Source organism: Callorhinchus milii, unplaced genomic scaffold (assembly GCF_018977255.1).
Source record: "Callorhinchus milii isolate IMCB2004 unplaced genomic scaffold, IMCB_Cmil_1.0 Scaffold9, whole genome shotgun sequence".
In the NCBI taxonomy this organism is placed as follows: domain Eukaryota; kingdom Metazoa; phylum Chordata; class Chondrichthyes; order Chimaeriformes; family Callorhinchidae; genus Callorhinchus; species Callorhinchus milii.
In genome coordinates this window covers 6,152,065-6,166,037 of record NW_024704750.1, presented here as the reverse complement: position 1 = coordinate 6,166,037, position 13,973 = coordinate 6,152,065, and the positions used below count along the sequence as shown (strand labels likewise).

Genomic DNA, 13,973 nt, shown 5'->3' with positions numbered 1-13,973 from the left:
ATTTTTTTTTAAATCATACTTTTTACACATGAGTCAATCTTTTGTATATCAGTCTCAGAATAAAGCTTCAAAGATTTTTTCTAAGCAGAAGGCTTTTTTAAAAAAAACATAAAATACAATGTAATATGTACAAATGTGCATTTCGCTGTACCTGATACCCAACCAATCCTCCTAAAGACAAACGACGTTCTCTACAAATCCAGCGCGCAATGCTGATTGCTCCAATCTTCCGTGGCTGCGTTACTACAATCTTACAGTAGGAAGAGGTTTTGCAGTAGTGGTCTAAAATGTATTGAGGTAGTTGCGTACTCTTACCGCTGCCGGTAACCCCTCGCACAATCACTACTGAATTGTTTTCGATGAGATTAACTAACTGGAAACACAAAATAAAATCTCAAATTAATTGTCATGTACACAAACTTTTCTTCATGTGCATAAACTTGAAAGTTACACATTACTGGAACTGATTTTTAGACATAGTTGAAATCTCTACCAAACTGGAGAATAATCTAGCAGTATATAACATATTCAATGCACACTAGTGGCATATTGTTTGAACTTGAATTATTTGTCACAATTCACAAACCTACCACTGCTTTGCACACAACAGCCACAAGATGGAGTTGGCATGCTGAATTTCAGAATGTACAGTATTTTTAAAGTAAAATCTGAAAGCAACATTCACTGGCTAGATTATTAATCCCATGCTATTCCGTAGTTATCTGTAATGATTACATCATTTATATAAGTTATGGTTACTTGGATGCTTGCATTTGATATAGCGCCTTATCACATCTTTGAGATGTCTCAAAGTGTTTCACAGAATATACTGTAAAGTGACCCTAACGTTTCGCCCTTACACTGTGCTTACACCACACAATGGGCTTTTAGGATTTCGAAAGTCATAAAAAAGTTAAATGTTCCACATAAATTTGCAAAAGTTACTTCTATGTAATCAGATATTGGTGAATTACTCGTCTTATACTGGCTTAGTATACATTTATATTTTTCCTTATTGCATCAGCAACTATACGGCAGCATTACCCATTGTCACTCAATTTGTGTAATAGCATACAACAAATCAATATTATTTGCAATCAGTTACCATCCAATTCAACATAGAATTATTGGGATGAATTTAGGATTAGTTTGCAGACCTGCAAAACTTTATTTTGCCTTGTGGCTAACTTTGTTTTATTACATGATTTTAATCAGTGATGCTATAACGGGAAAACAGGCGGGCGGATATTTTGAAAGGATGAGATCAAATGGACCAAAGGGAATGAGTTGTGAATCAAAATGCAGATTACATCATGAAAGGTTTCATCCAATTAGACCCACTTATTCATCATGGGTTTATATCAAATGCAAGGATTATTATTAACGTCCTTGGTGGCAAAATAACAAGAATAGTCACCAAAAAGAGGAGCGGGCGGTTCCTACCTGTTCCCTATGTTTACTAATTGGCAATTCTTGGTATCTGTAGTTTGCTCTTTCTGTACTTAATATAGTGTTGACAGGTCTGGGCGGAATGACAGGGAAACTGGTGGGAAGATCTTCCCCATCAATCTTTTCCAATAGGCTGCTGTTTGTCCCTGGGAAAGAGATATCTAATAACAACATGCCTCTATTTTGAAATCAAAGTCAAAGTTTAAACTATTTTATTATATATTACTCTATCTCCACCCTATCTAACCCCAATGCAGCAGAAACACATTCACACCTTCCAGATTTGAATTTCTCCAATGCCTTTCGTGCAGCCTTCCCAGCTCAAAGTTCCACAAGCTCCATATCATCCCGAACTCTGCAGCCCATACCTTTTTCCATACCAATCTCCAACCACCCATCTTCACCAGACTCCACTGACTCCCTAACTGTAAAATCCTCATTCTAACTTTCAAAAGCCTCCACCCCTGCTCCACGCTATGTCCCATAGTCCTACTCCTCTAAATCCCCAACCTCAGGTCTGCTTCAACCTTCAACCTAAGCTTTTAGCCACTTTGGCCACATTCTCTGGAATTCTCACTCTAATTCTCTTTACCTCGCACACTCCCTCTTGGATATAAAACCCTTGGAAAAATCTCTTTCTGACTGTGCCTTCAATCACCTAACTCCTACCTCCCTGTTCCCCACTCTGCTCGGGCTCAGTTCATTTGAAGCATTTTTAAAGGCATTTTCTTAACTGGAGCAAAGACTGATAATACAGAGATAAATCAGTCAATACCATTTTAATGAAACAATGATAAGTGTATTGCAACACTTATGCATTAAAGCACATCACAAATTGGTAAGGATTTCACACATTTGCAGTTAACTCTTGTTATTATACCTGCTTCAGAAACAGGCTCCTGGTGTGAGGTCTGTACAAGTTCTTGCTTTTCTTGATTTCCAGAATCCTTTGCGTATTCAGCCTGGCTCAAATGGCCTTTTATTTCTTGACTGGAAAAAAAACATTACTGCTGCAAAAACAACTCTTTTCACTTTATTACTTTATTCATAATTCCAAAAAGATACGTTTCCAACATCACCATTTATTTAGCTTTATAAACAAAGCATTACTAAAAACAAAAATGTCAGTATTGTAGGACATGTTGCACAATACTGGAAGTCTTCCAATATAAATTAAAACAATGATTTGAGATAGCATTACAGTGTACCAGAGTGGTACCACATTGAATATCCTCTAAATGCACAGAAAGTGAATAGGCACAAATTGAACTACATAGCAGCAGAGGAAAGAGATACAACTTTTTTTTGCCATTTTAAACCAATTTCAACTGTGTTCTTTGCAATATAGATTGATTGACAATATTGAGGATTTTTACATAGAAGCCTTTATACTCCTCTCAATATCCAGTACAAATCAGATGAAAGCCCACTTGAACAGTCAGACAGCAAGATTCACTGCATTAAGATGAATGCTGCGCAAAAGGTACTAAGAGCAGTATTAACACAATGATCAACAAAAAATAACAGAAGGTGGAAAGAGATGTAGGTGAAATGGCATTTTCATAAAATATATTAATATACCTTACGAGATAAGACATGTACAGTACACTAATTTTATTATTATATATGGTAGTAGATGCAAAGTTATAAACTGAAACAATTATGTTTTATGGAACAGGTTGGGCCCACAGATGTGCCCACAGGGACAGTAGCTTTATTCAGTTTGTTTTAGCTTTTCCATCTTGTAATAAGTCTTCTTGAAATTGCAAACATCACAAAACAACTCAGGAAGAAAGTTCAAGTAGGTCATGCTGGACTCCCATAACGTCTGACCATTTTAATTTATTGGTATTTGCTACAAACTTGTCTGAAGGCTATTATATAACAAAATGTAGAATCCCATGAGAAACAGTTTTTGTTGGAACATGATTAATGCTGACAGTTCAATTATTCCAAAGTAAAATTATTATCAGTTCCAATTACAGCAAACAGATCTTCCTTGTGCTGACACTGAAGCATTTGCACTCAGACAACTGCCTTTCACATTCACTGAATATCCTTGGAGTGATTCTGTTTGTATTTTAATAATAATAATCCGTGCATTTGATATAGTGCCTCATCACGTCTTCGAGACGTCTCAAAGCACTTCACAGTATATACTGTAAAGTGAGTTGAAAGTATATTTTATGGGCAAAATGCAGCGGCCAATTACGCACAGTAGTGTCCTGCAAACAGTCGTGGATTGAGCGACCAAATTATTATTGTTTTATTATTTTTTGGGGAGAGGGATTAATGTTAACTGTCAGCAGGAGTAAGAGAGAGTGCAAACTTCAATCAACAGAAAATTGAGCCTTTTGAATAAAAACAAACCCAACGCAAAACAACACCGAGCTCAAGTGCCAAAGTTTAACAGTGAATAAAACATTTCTCTTAGACCACATCAGACCCACCTTCCGCACTTATTCTGCATCCGTCTTTCTCCCAACAGCTAATTTCATTCGACGTAGTACATTTTATGCAAAGCTTTTTTCAGCACCAATTTTTTTTATACACACTAAATGTGCTGTATTCCAAGTTTAATATTAAAAGACAAAGTATCATTTGAATATGTGTTTGAATGTTTTATATAGAGGAGCACATCCAGTAGTGGAAATTCCAAGGCTGACAAAGGCAGTTACGAAGTCAACTTCCAAAATTTGTAGAAGAATGATTTATCATCTCAATCCCAGAATCCGTACTTCTCTTTAGTTGTTATTTTCAGCCCTTTACCATGAGAATGCAGTATCACTTTTCACCTGCAATAACAAAGGGCTTAATTTCTTCCTTGTAGCAGAATACTCTTAACCATTTTAATAATGCTGCTATAACCATGGACCATAAATAGGAAATTAACAGTAAAATGTCTGCAATTGATACTTCTAAACTATCTAAATTGCCTTTGTGTCCATTATCCACTATGATCATCTTAATCAGGAATGAAGAAGAAACAGGAATAATTTCTTTCATTCCACTCATTTAAAACCAATATTCTTAGAAGTAGTATATCCATTTGAAGAAGACTAAAATTACTCCACTTAAAAAGTAAATGACCCAGTTTGATACAATTGGAGGGAATATATGTCCAAATCTTAAAGACAATGCAGCCACTTAGATTATATTTGACCAAGGCAATCACAATCTCTATAATCTTTTATCTAGATACACACTTACAAACATAAGAAACAACAAATGTACAGTTTAGTTAAAGAAAAAAGGTATTCATTTAACTTGCCTCTCACAAACACAAAACACACGAGCGAGTGCATTCTAATTTTCCTGTTCACTTTGAATTTTCTGTCACCTAGGGCTACATATTCAGTACTAGAAGGAACTGCATTAAAAGTGCGCAACACTGATTTACAAATTCAGGTCAGATGCTTTCACGATGTCTTTAGGCAGCATTTGCGGACTGAAATTTTTAGAATTAGCTTCAGGCAAATACAATGAACACTAAGACACTTGCACTGCTGAACGTAGGGGTATTTCAGGGCATTCTAGACCTTTGCAGAGAAAATGTTTGTCTAACATTTTCCATAAATAGCAGTACATCTCTCTTGGCTTTCACTTGATTCAGTGACATTGAATTGTGGAAGAAAATCATAATGAGTGCTCAAGGGCCTACTTATTTGAATTGAATTCACCCAGACTTATTTTAAAAAATACATTTTGAAGGTCAGATTAAATCTTTCCTATATTTAGAGTCTTTATCAATGTCACAAAAATAATCTTAAATCAATCTGCCTTTGGAAAGATAAATGTAAAACACTAAAACCTCAATGAAATCTGATCTATATCCAATTTCTAAATGTCAGACGTTCTCCTTACAAAAATGTACTACAGGTCTGATATTACATGACGAAGTGCAATTTGATTCAATCCTATTCAGTAGGTTAATTACTTCCATACATAATTGCTGGTCTGCTAGTCAGATCCCAACGAAATAAAGATATAAACCAACAAAATTCACAAATGAGTTTAATGAGAAAAATCAACACAGGAGTGGAGAGGTATTCTTGTCACAGCTCACTAGATATGAGAGCTAGATATAAGGAAACTTGCCCAAGGTTTCGCCCTGACCTGTCTGGAATTGAACTCAGGTCTCTCGCTTGCAAAGCGAGTGCTCTAACCACTGAGCTACAGGACTCCAGAAGTATAAGAGCTGCACCATTAGACAAGAACATCTTGCAGTATCTGATCTCACTCTGGGGAATATCATGAAAGGAGCACAAAAAGATAAATTAATGTCAACTTAGTTCATGAAATTCAACTCTATGTATACCAATATACTGTACTAACACAAGCAAGGAGGGAATTAGCTTCTTTTAAATACTTAAATACACAAGCAGAGTACACACAACTGCCACTTTAACACACCACAAAAATAAACCATGTTACTTGCCATTGGGAAGGGGGAAGAGGTTAAAGAATGGTTAAACAATTTTGGGCTAGATTACTATCATACCTCGTGACAAAAGCCTGCCACGCCTCATCATAATGGAAGAGAAAGAAGAACATGAATGGAAACTTTAAATAGTTGAATAAATTCCAGAAGAATTAATCCAAACTTCAAACAAATATAGTTGTGACTAATAATGGAAAATAGACTCAGAAAATATTCAGTATTGAGATTAACAAAATATTCTGATATTTAACAATATCAGTCACTGGAAGTCACTGGCATCTCATCATGTCTTCTACCTTTTTTTACAATTTGTTTTTCCAACTTGCATAAAATCGTGCCTGTGCTAGATGTCAATACATCATATATGTATATGTTTTAACCTTTTAAAAACATATATAGGTTTTGAATGTAAAACTGTCATTCTCATTCACTTTTGAACTCATAATTTAGACATGACTATGTCGAATATCCTTAATGCTAAAATATATCTAAAGTCAGGTTTGAAAGTTCAGTGACTCAAGATGGAAAAGCTGAAACAAACTGAATAAAGCTGCTGTCCCTGTGGGCACATCTGTGCCCATTATGCTTCATTATTGTATGACACACACATTCACTTCCAATTCACTTGCTAGCAATAACGCTCTCCACAACAACAAAAACCTCACAAGAAGTCTTGCACGTAGGTCTACAGATCATGGCTCAGGGGCTGAAATGAGTTCAGAATTCACATTTCTTTCAATGACTTGGAAGTACCAAATGGTATAGGCAGCAAGGACCAAGTTATTTTTCAACAGAACAAGATTTTTATTCCCTTGAAAAGGTTGTTAACTGGAAGCTATCGGTCAACAACGGTGATAATTCTTCCTGCTTTATACAGAAGACTCTGATTAGTAACATCTTTCAAGACATTTTGCTTGTCAGAGACAAATTAAAAAGGTAAGCTATTTTGAGTATTCATATTATTCAGTGACAATCGAAGTTGATAAAATTACCACGACAGACATCATTGAAGCAGACAAATTCAGACTAAAGTATAATTAAGCGCTAAAGTATTAACCAAGTGCTCCGGGACACTACCCCGCGTGAAGGGCGCTATATAAATGCAAGTTTTATTGTTGTAATTAAGGATAAATGTGGTGGTACCATTTTATATGGTACTAATTCTACAAAGTGTTCTCTCTCCCTACCTTGCAAAATGAAACTTTTGGCAGATTTTAGTAAATTATATTCATTTCGACGGGCCCTGAGGGCAGTCACTTCCCAGAGAGGGAAAGTAAATAGAAAAGGATGTCATTTTACACATTTCAAGATCACCTTCATACAGCCAAACCGAGATTAGCAGCAATAGAACCCTGAATTGATCACCTTTATACCCTTTGAATTTCAATAAATCTTTGAGATACCAAGGATCCAATAAATCATATAACTTCAACAACAAACATATCTTATTTCAATAATAAGCTGGTAAACTTATTGTCCAAAATGAAACTAAGCCATTCAGACACAATAATCTCCAGTCTGTACTGAGTAACTGAATTTGGGGCTGCATTGAGTACCGCGACTGATCTCAATGCCCTAAGCTGGAAAAGGGAACATTCATCAGGCTTCCTCCTCCTAATTACTAACCAGTGACCTTGAAGGAAAGGCACTTGTTAACGTCATACAAGGCTCAACCCAGATATTACTTTTCTCTTCCCTATCCCCCACTCTCCCTTTCCCCAGTCAAACAGCCTACCAACACTCACTGTAGGAATCACACAAAAAGAATTGTCACTTTGGCAAGAAACCTATTTTGTGTGCATGGATTCCATTAACATCCCAAATACTCTAATTCTAAATTGATGTGTTAATTTTAATACAATAAAATATGTTCTTTACTTTCATTTGAATTACAGAATGTCTTTGTTTGAATGGATGAAATGGTCAAGGAATGAATCTCACAGTCCCATCCAAAAACTAAGATCGGAAAAGGCAACTGAACCTCTGATGATGGAATTAGCATTGCAAATAAAAGAATGTCAAAGATTGGCCAACATGTCAACAGATGAACAGAAAATCCAGGAAACTGGCAAAATTTGTAACTGGGTGAAAAACTCTCAGAGTCTGAAACCATGCACTTCACCTGAAGAACAAAGTCAGCTACAACTTCTGTGTTCCAAAATTCACCCAATGGATACTGAGATTGTGCTGTACAAGTGAGTCTTTATTTTAAATTAATAAGTTTATTCCATATGTTATTAATCCTTGAAACATTATCAACTTATTATAAGGATGAGGAATGATTTGTCTAAATTTTTTTTTACCACCCCAGTTTCTAAGGCTTCAATGTCCCACTTAACAGACAGACATCAAGCAAGGAATAGGTTTTCCTGCTGTTGCCAAAACTACCCTTGATCTGCCAGCAATGAGGTATTCAATAGCTGTCTAGGATAATTCACCTTTCAACCCTACCCCCCCCATCCCCACAAATGGGAAAGCATTTTGCTTTGATTAAGTGCTAACCCTTAAAGCACAACTGATATCAAAAATCGCTGTATATAAGAGAAGGTGGCTTGACAATCATAGGTACGTACTTTGCCTGTTCCCTATCACTCCATATTAAAACAATTTGAAGCATTAATGGCTGTACCATCACACTAGGCTTTCATCATTGGTACGATTAATTATTTTAAACTCCAGTTAATCTGTATATGGATAATATCACATTTTGAGTAAGCAAATTGTTCTTAGCAGCCAAAGGCATGTCTTTTTAATGTGCCTTGTCTAGCACCTTTAAATTAAATAATTAGCCACCAGCATTTAATGGTAATTATCCTTCACATGTGCAAAACTAGCATAATATTTAGAGCTTTCATCTGGCAAAAGGTACACATTTTGTGCTGGAATTTCATTACAATGAAAAGGACCCTTCTATTAACAAAAAGCCACAGGTTTTGCTCTCCAATTCTCTGAACTCTCATTTGAACTCTCTTTTGGTTTCTCCTCCAGCCCCTGCACTGTCACGTCTGGCGTCCCCCGGGGCTCTGTCCTTGGCCCTCTCCTGTTTAATATCTACATGCTCCCCCTTGGTGACATCATCCGCAGACATGGGGTCAACTTCCATATGTATGCGGATGACACCCAACTCTATCTTTCTCAACTCTAGGACCACTGCTGTCCTGACAGACTGCCTGTCAGATATCAAGTCCTGGATGAGGGCAAATTTCTTACAGTTGAATGTGAAGACTGAGGCCCTCCTGATTGTCTCACTCCAGCACCTCTGTACCTCAGGCTCTGGCAGCATCAACCTCCATGGTTGCACACTTCAACTCACCAAGCCAGTCAGGAACCTAGGTGTCTTGTTCGACCCTCAACTGTTTTTCTTCCCCACATCCAAGCCATGACCTGCTCTGCCTTGTCTCACCTCCATAACATTGCCCGACTCCGCCACTACCTCACCCCTCAGGCCACTGAAACTCTTGTTCATGCCTTCATCACCTCCAGGCTTGACTATGCAAATGCCCTACTTGTCGGCCTTCCCATCTCCTCACTCCACAGAGTGCAGATAATCCAGAACTATGTAGCCTGTGTCCTCTCCCGCACCAAACTCCATGACCCCATCTCCCCCATTCTAGCCCGACTCCATTGGCTCCCTATCCTTCAGAGGATCCAGTTCAAGATCCTGATCCTCACCTACAAAGCCCTCCATAGCCTCCCCCCACCATACCTCTGCGTCCTCCTAACCCCCTACCAACCCACCCGCTCCCTCTGCTCAGCCGGCTCCCGTCTGCTCCACATCCCCCAACCCACCCAACCACTGGCGGGAGAGCCTTCGGCCACTCTGCCCCCAACATCTGGAATTCCATCCCCCAATCATTGCCTCACCCCCTCCTTAGTCTCCTTCAAGTCCTGCCTCAAAACCCTGCTCTTCGATCATGCCATCGGTCAATCCCCTTCCCTTCTCCCTCCCTGACCCCAGCTCAGGTCTGAAATGCTGTTCACCTTCCAGCGCCTTGGGACGTCCTCCTGACATTACAAATGTAATCTTGTTGTTGTTGATGAAGGCACTGAAATCTTTTTTCTTCTTTGTAAATAACGTACACTTATACAAATGCTAGGATCCCTTCAAGGAGCCTCAACCAAATTGACAGTAATAATATCTGAATTTTGATGTTTAGCAACCTGTCGAGGTCAAATGTCTCATGTCACACTGGCTCAAATTTGCTATTTTGCGTTTGCCCACATAATCCCTTCACACCACGACACTATATCCTGTGAAACATTTTGGGATGTCACAATGATGTGATAAGGTGTTATATCAAATGCATAGATTTATTATTATTAGTCAACACAAATCAGGGATTGAATCAAGGACTTAACAGTCTGAATAGTTCAACAAGCTATTCACTAGATTAATTAACTGAGCAGTTACAATTATTTCATATGGAAGTTCACTCAGAATCTTTCAAAGCGATAATCCATAATCTGTAGAGGTCAAACGTTGGTGCTTTAAGGGACTGAGCCATCGAGTGGTTCTGTATGATTTTGATAGGTCCTGATCAATCAATTGTATAACACTAACAGAGACCTAGGAGCAGATAACCTGCCTACCTTCTTAAGTAAACTTTGAATAAAGCAATGCAAAAGTTTTTAATCTGTAAAGTGAAAATAATAATCATAAATCCTATAATGTCAATGGAGTTATCACATGATTCTAAACACTACAGTTTTGGCATAGTTAATGAATTAATGTGTCAATGCCAAAGGCAAGAAAAAGATCTGGGCATAATTTAAGTTATTACTAGATAAATTAACTGATGCAATTTCCTACAGAAATAGACTTTTTAAAATATATAATACATATATTAGACAGCAATGCCTTTTTATTTCTCAATTGATTTTGCCCCTGATAGACTGCTGTTAGAAACTGCATACTGCATTAACTGTTTTTATTTGCCCATTTACACAGGATTCGAGAAGTTTGGGCAGATGCTGAGCCTGTACCTCAGCAAATCATCAATATTTTTAAGCAAGTTCTGCAGGAATTTATTGACACTGCTGAAGAGGACGAGCGTCAAAGAACAGTCATTCAACAATGGATTAAAAAACACATGTTAACATTTAGACTATCGAGTAAAAGTTCCAACCGGATTTCAGAAAACAAAGAAGAGATCCCAACTATTTCCAGTTATGTTGATAAAAGTCTGCACAATGTGTATCCAACTGCAGTGCAAAAAATTTGGAATCTTCCACAATACTATCCTTCCGCTAATGCTTACAATGAATAATAATAGTTTGGCAATGCAATAGTGCAGTGGAACACCAATTCACCAGCATCAAAAGTCTGATTTCACCCCAGTACAGTGATTCATCTGAATATCAGCAATTCTGTTGGGAAGTGACCCTGAACAGAGATAAGGCACCTCTTGACCCAATGAAGAATACTTTCCAAGCTGCTGCCATTCATTTTCAGTGACCAGCTTCAGGGTGGCATTGGCAGATGTCTAGAAGCACCTCATCTATACGGACAACCACAAGAGGTGACTGCTCCACTGAGACTTTCACAAGGGGAAAGGGAACAGGATTTTTTGTCTACAAATAAGTAATAATATGTAGTATGTAATTTATCAGTAATGGAGAAGCAATAGATTAAAAATTAGTAAAACTATAACATTCACAATGCGTGTGGTCTGTACATGTATCTCAACGCGCACCTGTGAAACATTTAGATTCCCCCCCCCGCCCCAAGAGTACAAATGAATTATTTGTGCAAGCTATTCTACAAACTGCAGTATCTTCGGAATTAACTTAGATCATTAAAGTCGCAAGCAAGTCTTTTAAGATTCCAAAATATTGAACGTTCCTTGTGGCAGAAAGTACTGTGGGGTGCCTCATTTGAACACACAAACTCCAAAACAGCCAGCTCCTGATCCAACATTGTCTGGCACGCAAAAGCAAATAGTGACCACAGATACACTTAGCAATTGGAACATGGAATAACACTTTTTGGAACATGACCGGCACCACGTTTCACATTTCCAAACAATACCACGTTCACAGTGGTTCATTCTGGATCAGCTCGGTGTCTGGTCCATCATTACCACGCTCAAGTGCATCGAAGTCTCCGCATGCCACCTATGCACGGGCGTGGGGCGTCAGAAATTGTGTGCACACTCCACCCAAAGGGTTGTACAACAACAACAACAACAACAAGATTCCATTTATAGAGCGCCTTTCACGTCGGGAGGACGTCCCAAGGCGCTGGACAGTTGGGCCAGGACCCGAGCAGGGGGGGAAATGGTCAGGGGGAGGGGAGGGGAGGGAGGGAGTGAGTGAGGGGGTAGAGAGTTGAGAGGGGACCTGAAGGCACCATTCTTGCCTAATTTCAGATAACATTAAACCGAGACCGCTGAGAGCAAAGCGTTAAGAGCCAGGCCAGCTCAAGGGAGTCACCACTTGGCCTCCCTCCCAGTTGTCAGGCTCGTGCTGTTAGCAATCAGAAGCACGTGCCCCAAATTCTAGTGAATCTACATTCTCCGACTGCCTTTTTCTTTTTTTAAAAAAAATGGTAAGATCAGGTGTTTTGGCAATAGCTTCATTAGTACCTGAAGTTAGTTGGTTGCTTGTGTGTGTGTGTGTGTGGTGGTGTGGTGGGTGGGGGGGGTTGAGGATGATCTGTTTCAACCGAGAAATCCCCCGAAATTAACTTCGGTTATCTCCTTAAACGAGGGGAGGGACAACTGAAACCATGTGTGGTTTATTGGGAAACAACCACATATGGGAGAAATGTGGGAATACTTCAGCGGTTGTTCGGAATCCATTTTACACCGTGTGGGTGGGGCGGGAGAGGAAGGAGAGCGGGAGGGGGGGAAGATGTCTCCCCGGCTATCAAGTCTCCCCTCTTCAAAGGCGGTTGGGTTCCCTGTCCGCCACCGGAAGCGCAGTTGGTCTCGGGCCCGACCCTGCGGTTGGGTGACACGCTCCCGGTGAAGCTCACCGGTTCGGTGGTGGTGGTGGTGGTGGAGCCGCCGCCGTCGCCTCACGGCTGCTCGGTTCGTCGAGAGTCGCGCGGGAGGCTCCCACGTCGGCCGAAGAAGCGGTCTTTCCTTCCAGTCGCTCGGCATTGCTGATGCGTTTGCCGATGGTGAACCAGTCATTGATCTGCTGCACCGTCAGGTTCCTAATCATTTTGAACCGTCAGGACCAACGGTCGGTCGATCAAACCGTCGGAGAGAGCGCGAGGACTTCGACGCGCGGCTGCTGCGCGTGCGCACGCGCGGTTTTGAGCGCCCAAGTGGCGGTGTATACTGCGCACGCGTGGTGGCTGCACCACTGTATCTTAATCGCTCGTTGAGTGAATGGCGTAATCTATATACTGCAGACGCTGGAAATCTGAAATAAAAGCAGAAATAAAAGCTGGGAACACGGAGCAAAGGTCAGGCAGCACGTGTGGCGAGGGGAAAGTGAATGAATGAGGTCGATGACCTACCCAAAAGGGTCTGATCAAAGGTCATTGACCTGAAACGTGAATTCACTTTCCTCTCTCCATGGATGCTGCCTGATCAGTCTCCTGTTCCCAGCCACTTCTGTCTTCTCTCTTCTACGGTTGAGCCAACAACATTCTCAACAACTACAACGACAGATTGCATTTAATTATCGCGTCTTTCACGTCGGGTGCACGCTCCAAGGCGCTGGATAGTCCAGCGCTTGCATCCGAGTTGGGGACAAAGAGGAGGTGGTGGGTGGGAAGATGACCAAAGGCACACTCGAAGAGGAAGGTCTTGAGACGAATCTTGAAGAAAGCGAAGGAAGAGGTGTGGTGGAGGTTCCAGAAAGTAGGGACCATTGCGGTTCATGTGGTTGGATCCAAGAAATCCAAGTTGTGTTTTTTTTAAGTGAAAATGAAGAGTGGCACCTTCTGATATAATGATAATAATAATAATAATAATAATCCTTGCATTTGATACGGCACCTTATCATGTCTTTGAAATGTCTCAAAGCGTTTCACAGAATATACTGTAAAGTGAAATGACTGTGTATCTTGTGGGCGAAACGCGGCAGCCAATTTCGCGTAGCGGTGCCCCGCAAACTGTCATGGATTGCG

The 13,973-nt window shown here is 39.8% G+C and overlaps 2 protein-coding genes across 2 annotated transcripts in view; one reads left to right on the top strand and one right to left on the bottom strand.

The window, feature by feature from the left end:
• Window positions 1-13,093, bottom strand: part of tdrd9 (tudor domain containing 9) — a 40,274-nt gene extending 27,181 nt beyond the window's left edge. Inside the window, exons 1-4 of the mRNA XM_007888260.2 lie at window positions 12,867-13,093; window positions 2,330-2,439; window positions 1,444-1,595; window positions 152-373 (exon numbers count right to left, since the gene is read on the bottom strand). Coding sequence (XP_007886451.1) covers window positions 152-373; window positions 1,444-1,595; window positions 2,330-2,439; window positions 12,867-13,057 — 675 coding nt within the window. The 5' untranslated portion in view covers window positions 13,058-13,093. The remainder of the gene's footprint in view (window positions 1-151; window positions 374-1,443; window positions 1,596-2,329; window positions 2,440-12,866) is intronic.
• Window positions 7,746-11,510, top strand: rd3l (RD3 like). Its single transcript, XM_042338071.1, has 2 exons — window positions 7,746-8,085; window positions 10,839-11,510. Exons 1-2 carry the CDS (start codon window positions 7,787-7,789, stop codon window positions 11,155-11,157), a joined length of 618 nt encoding a protein of 205 aa, XP_042194005.1. The 5' UTR covers window positions 7,746-7,786; the 3' UTR covers window positions 11,158-11,510.
• Window positions 13,094-13,973: the final 880 nt, after the last annotated feature.

What these genes read in the sequence shown, in the direction of transcription:
- rd3l (XM_042338071.1), top strand. Translation starts at nt 7,787, where the DNA reads ATGTCTTTGTTTGAATGGATGAAATGGTCAAGGAATGAATCTCACAGT. An exon ending in ACTGAGATTGTGCTGTACAA is followed by an intron (nt 8,086 to 10,838) that starts GTGAGTCTTTAT and finishes CCATTTACACAG; the next exon opens with GATTCGAGAAGTTTGGGCAG.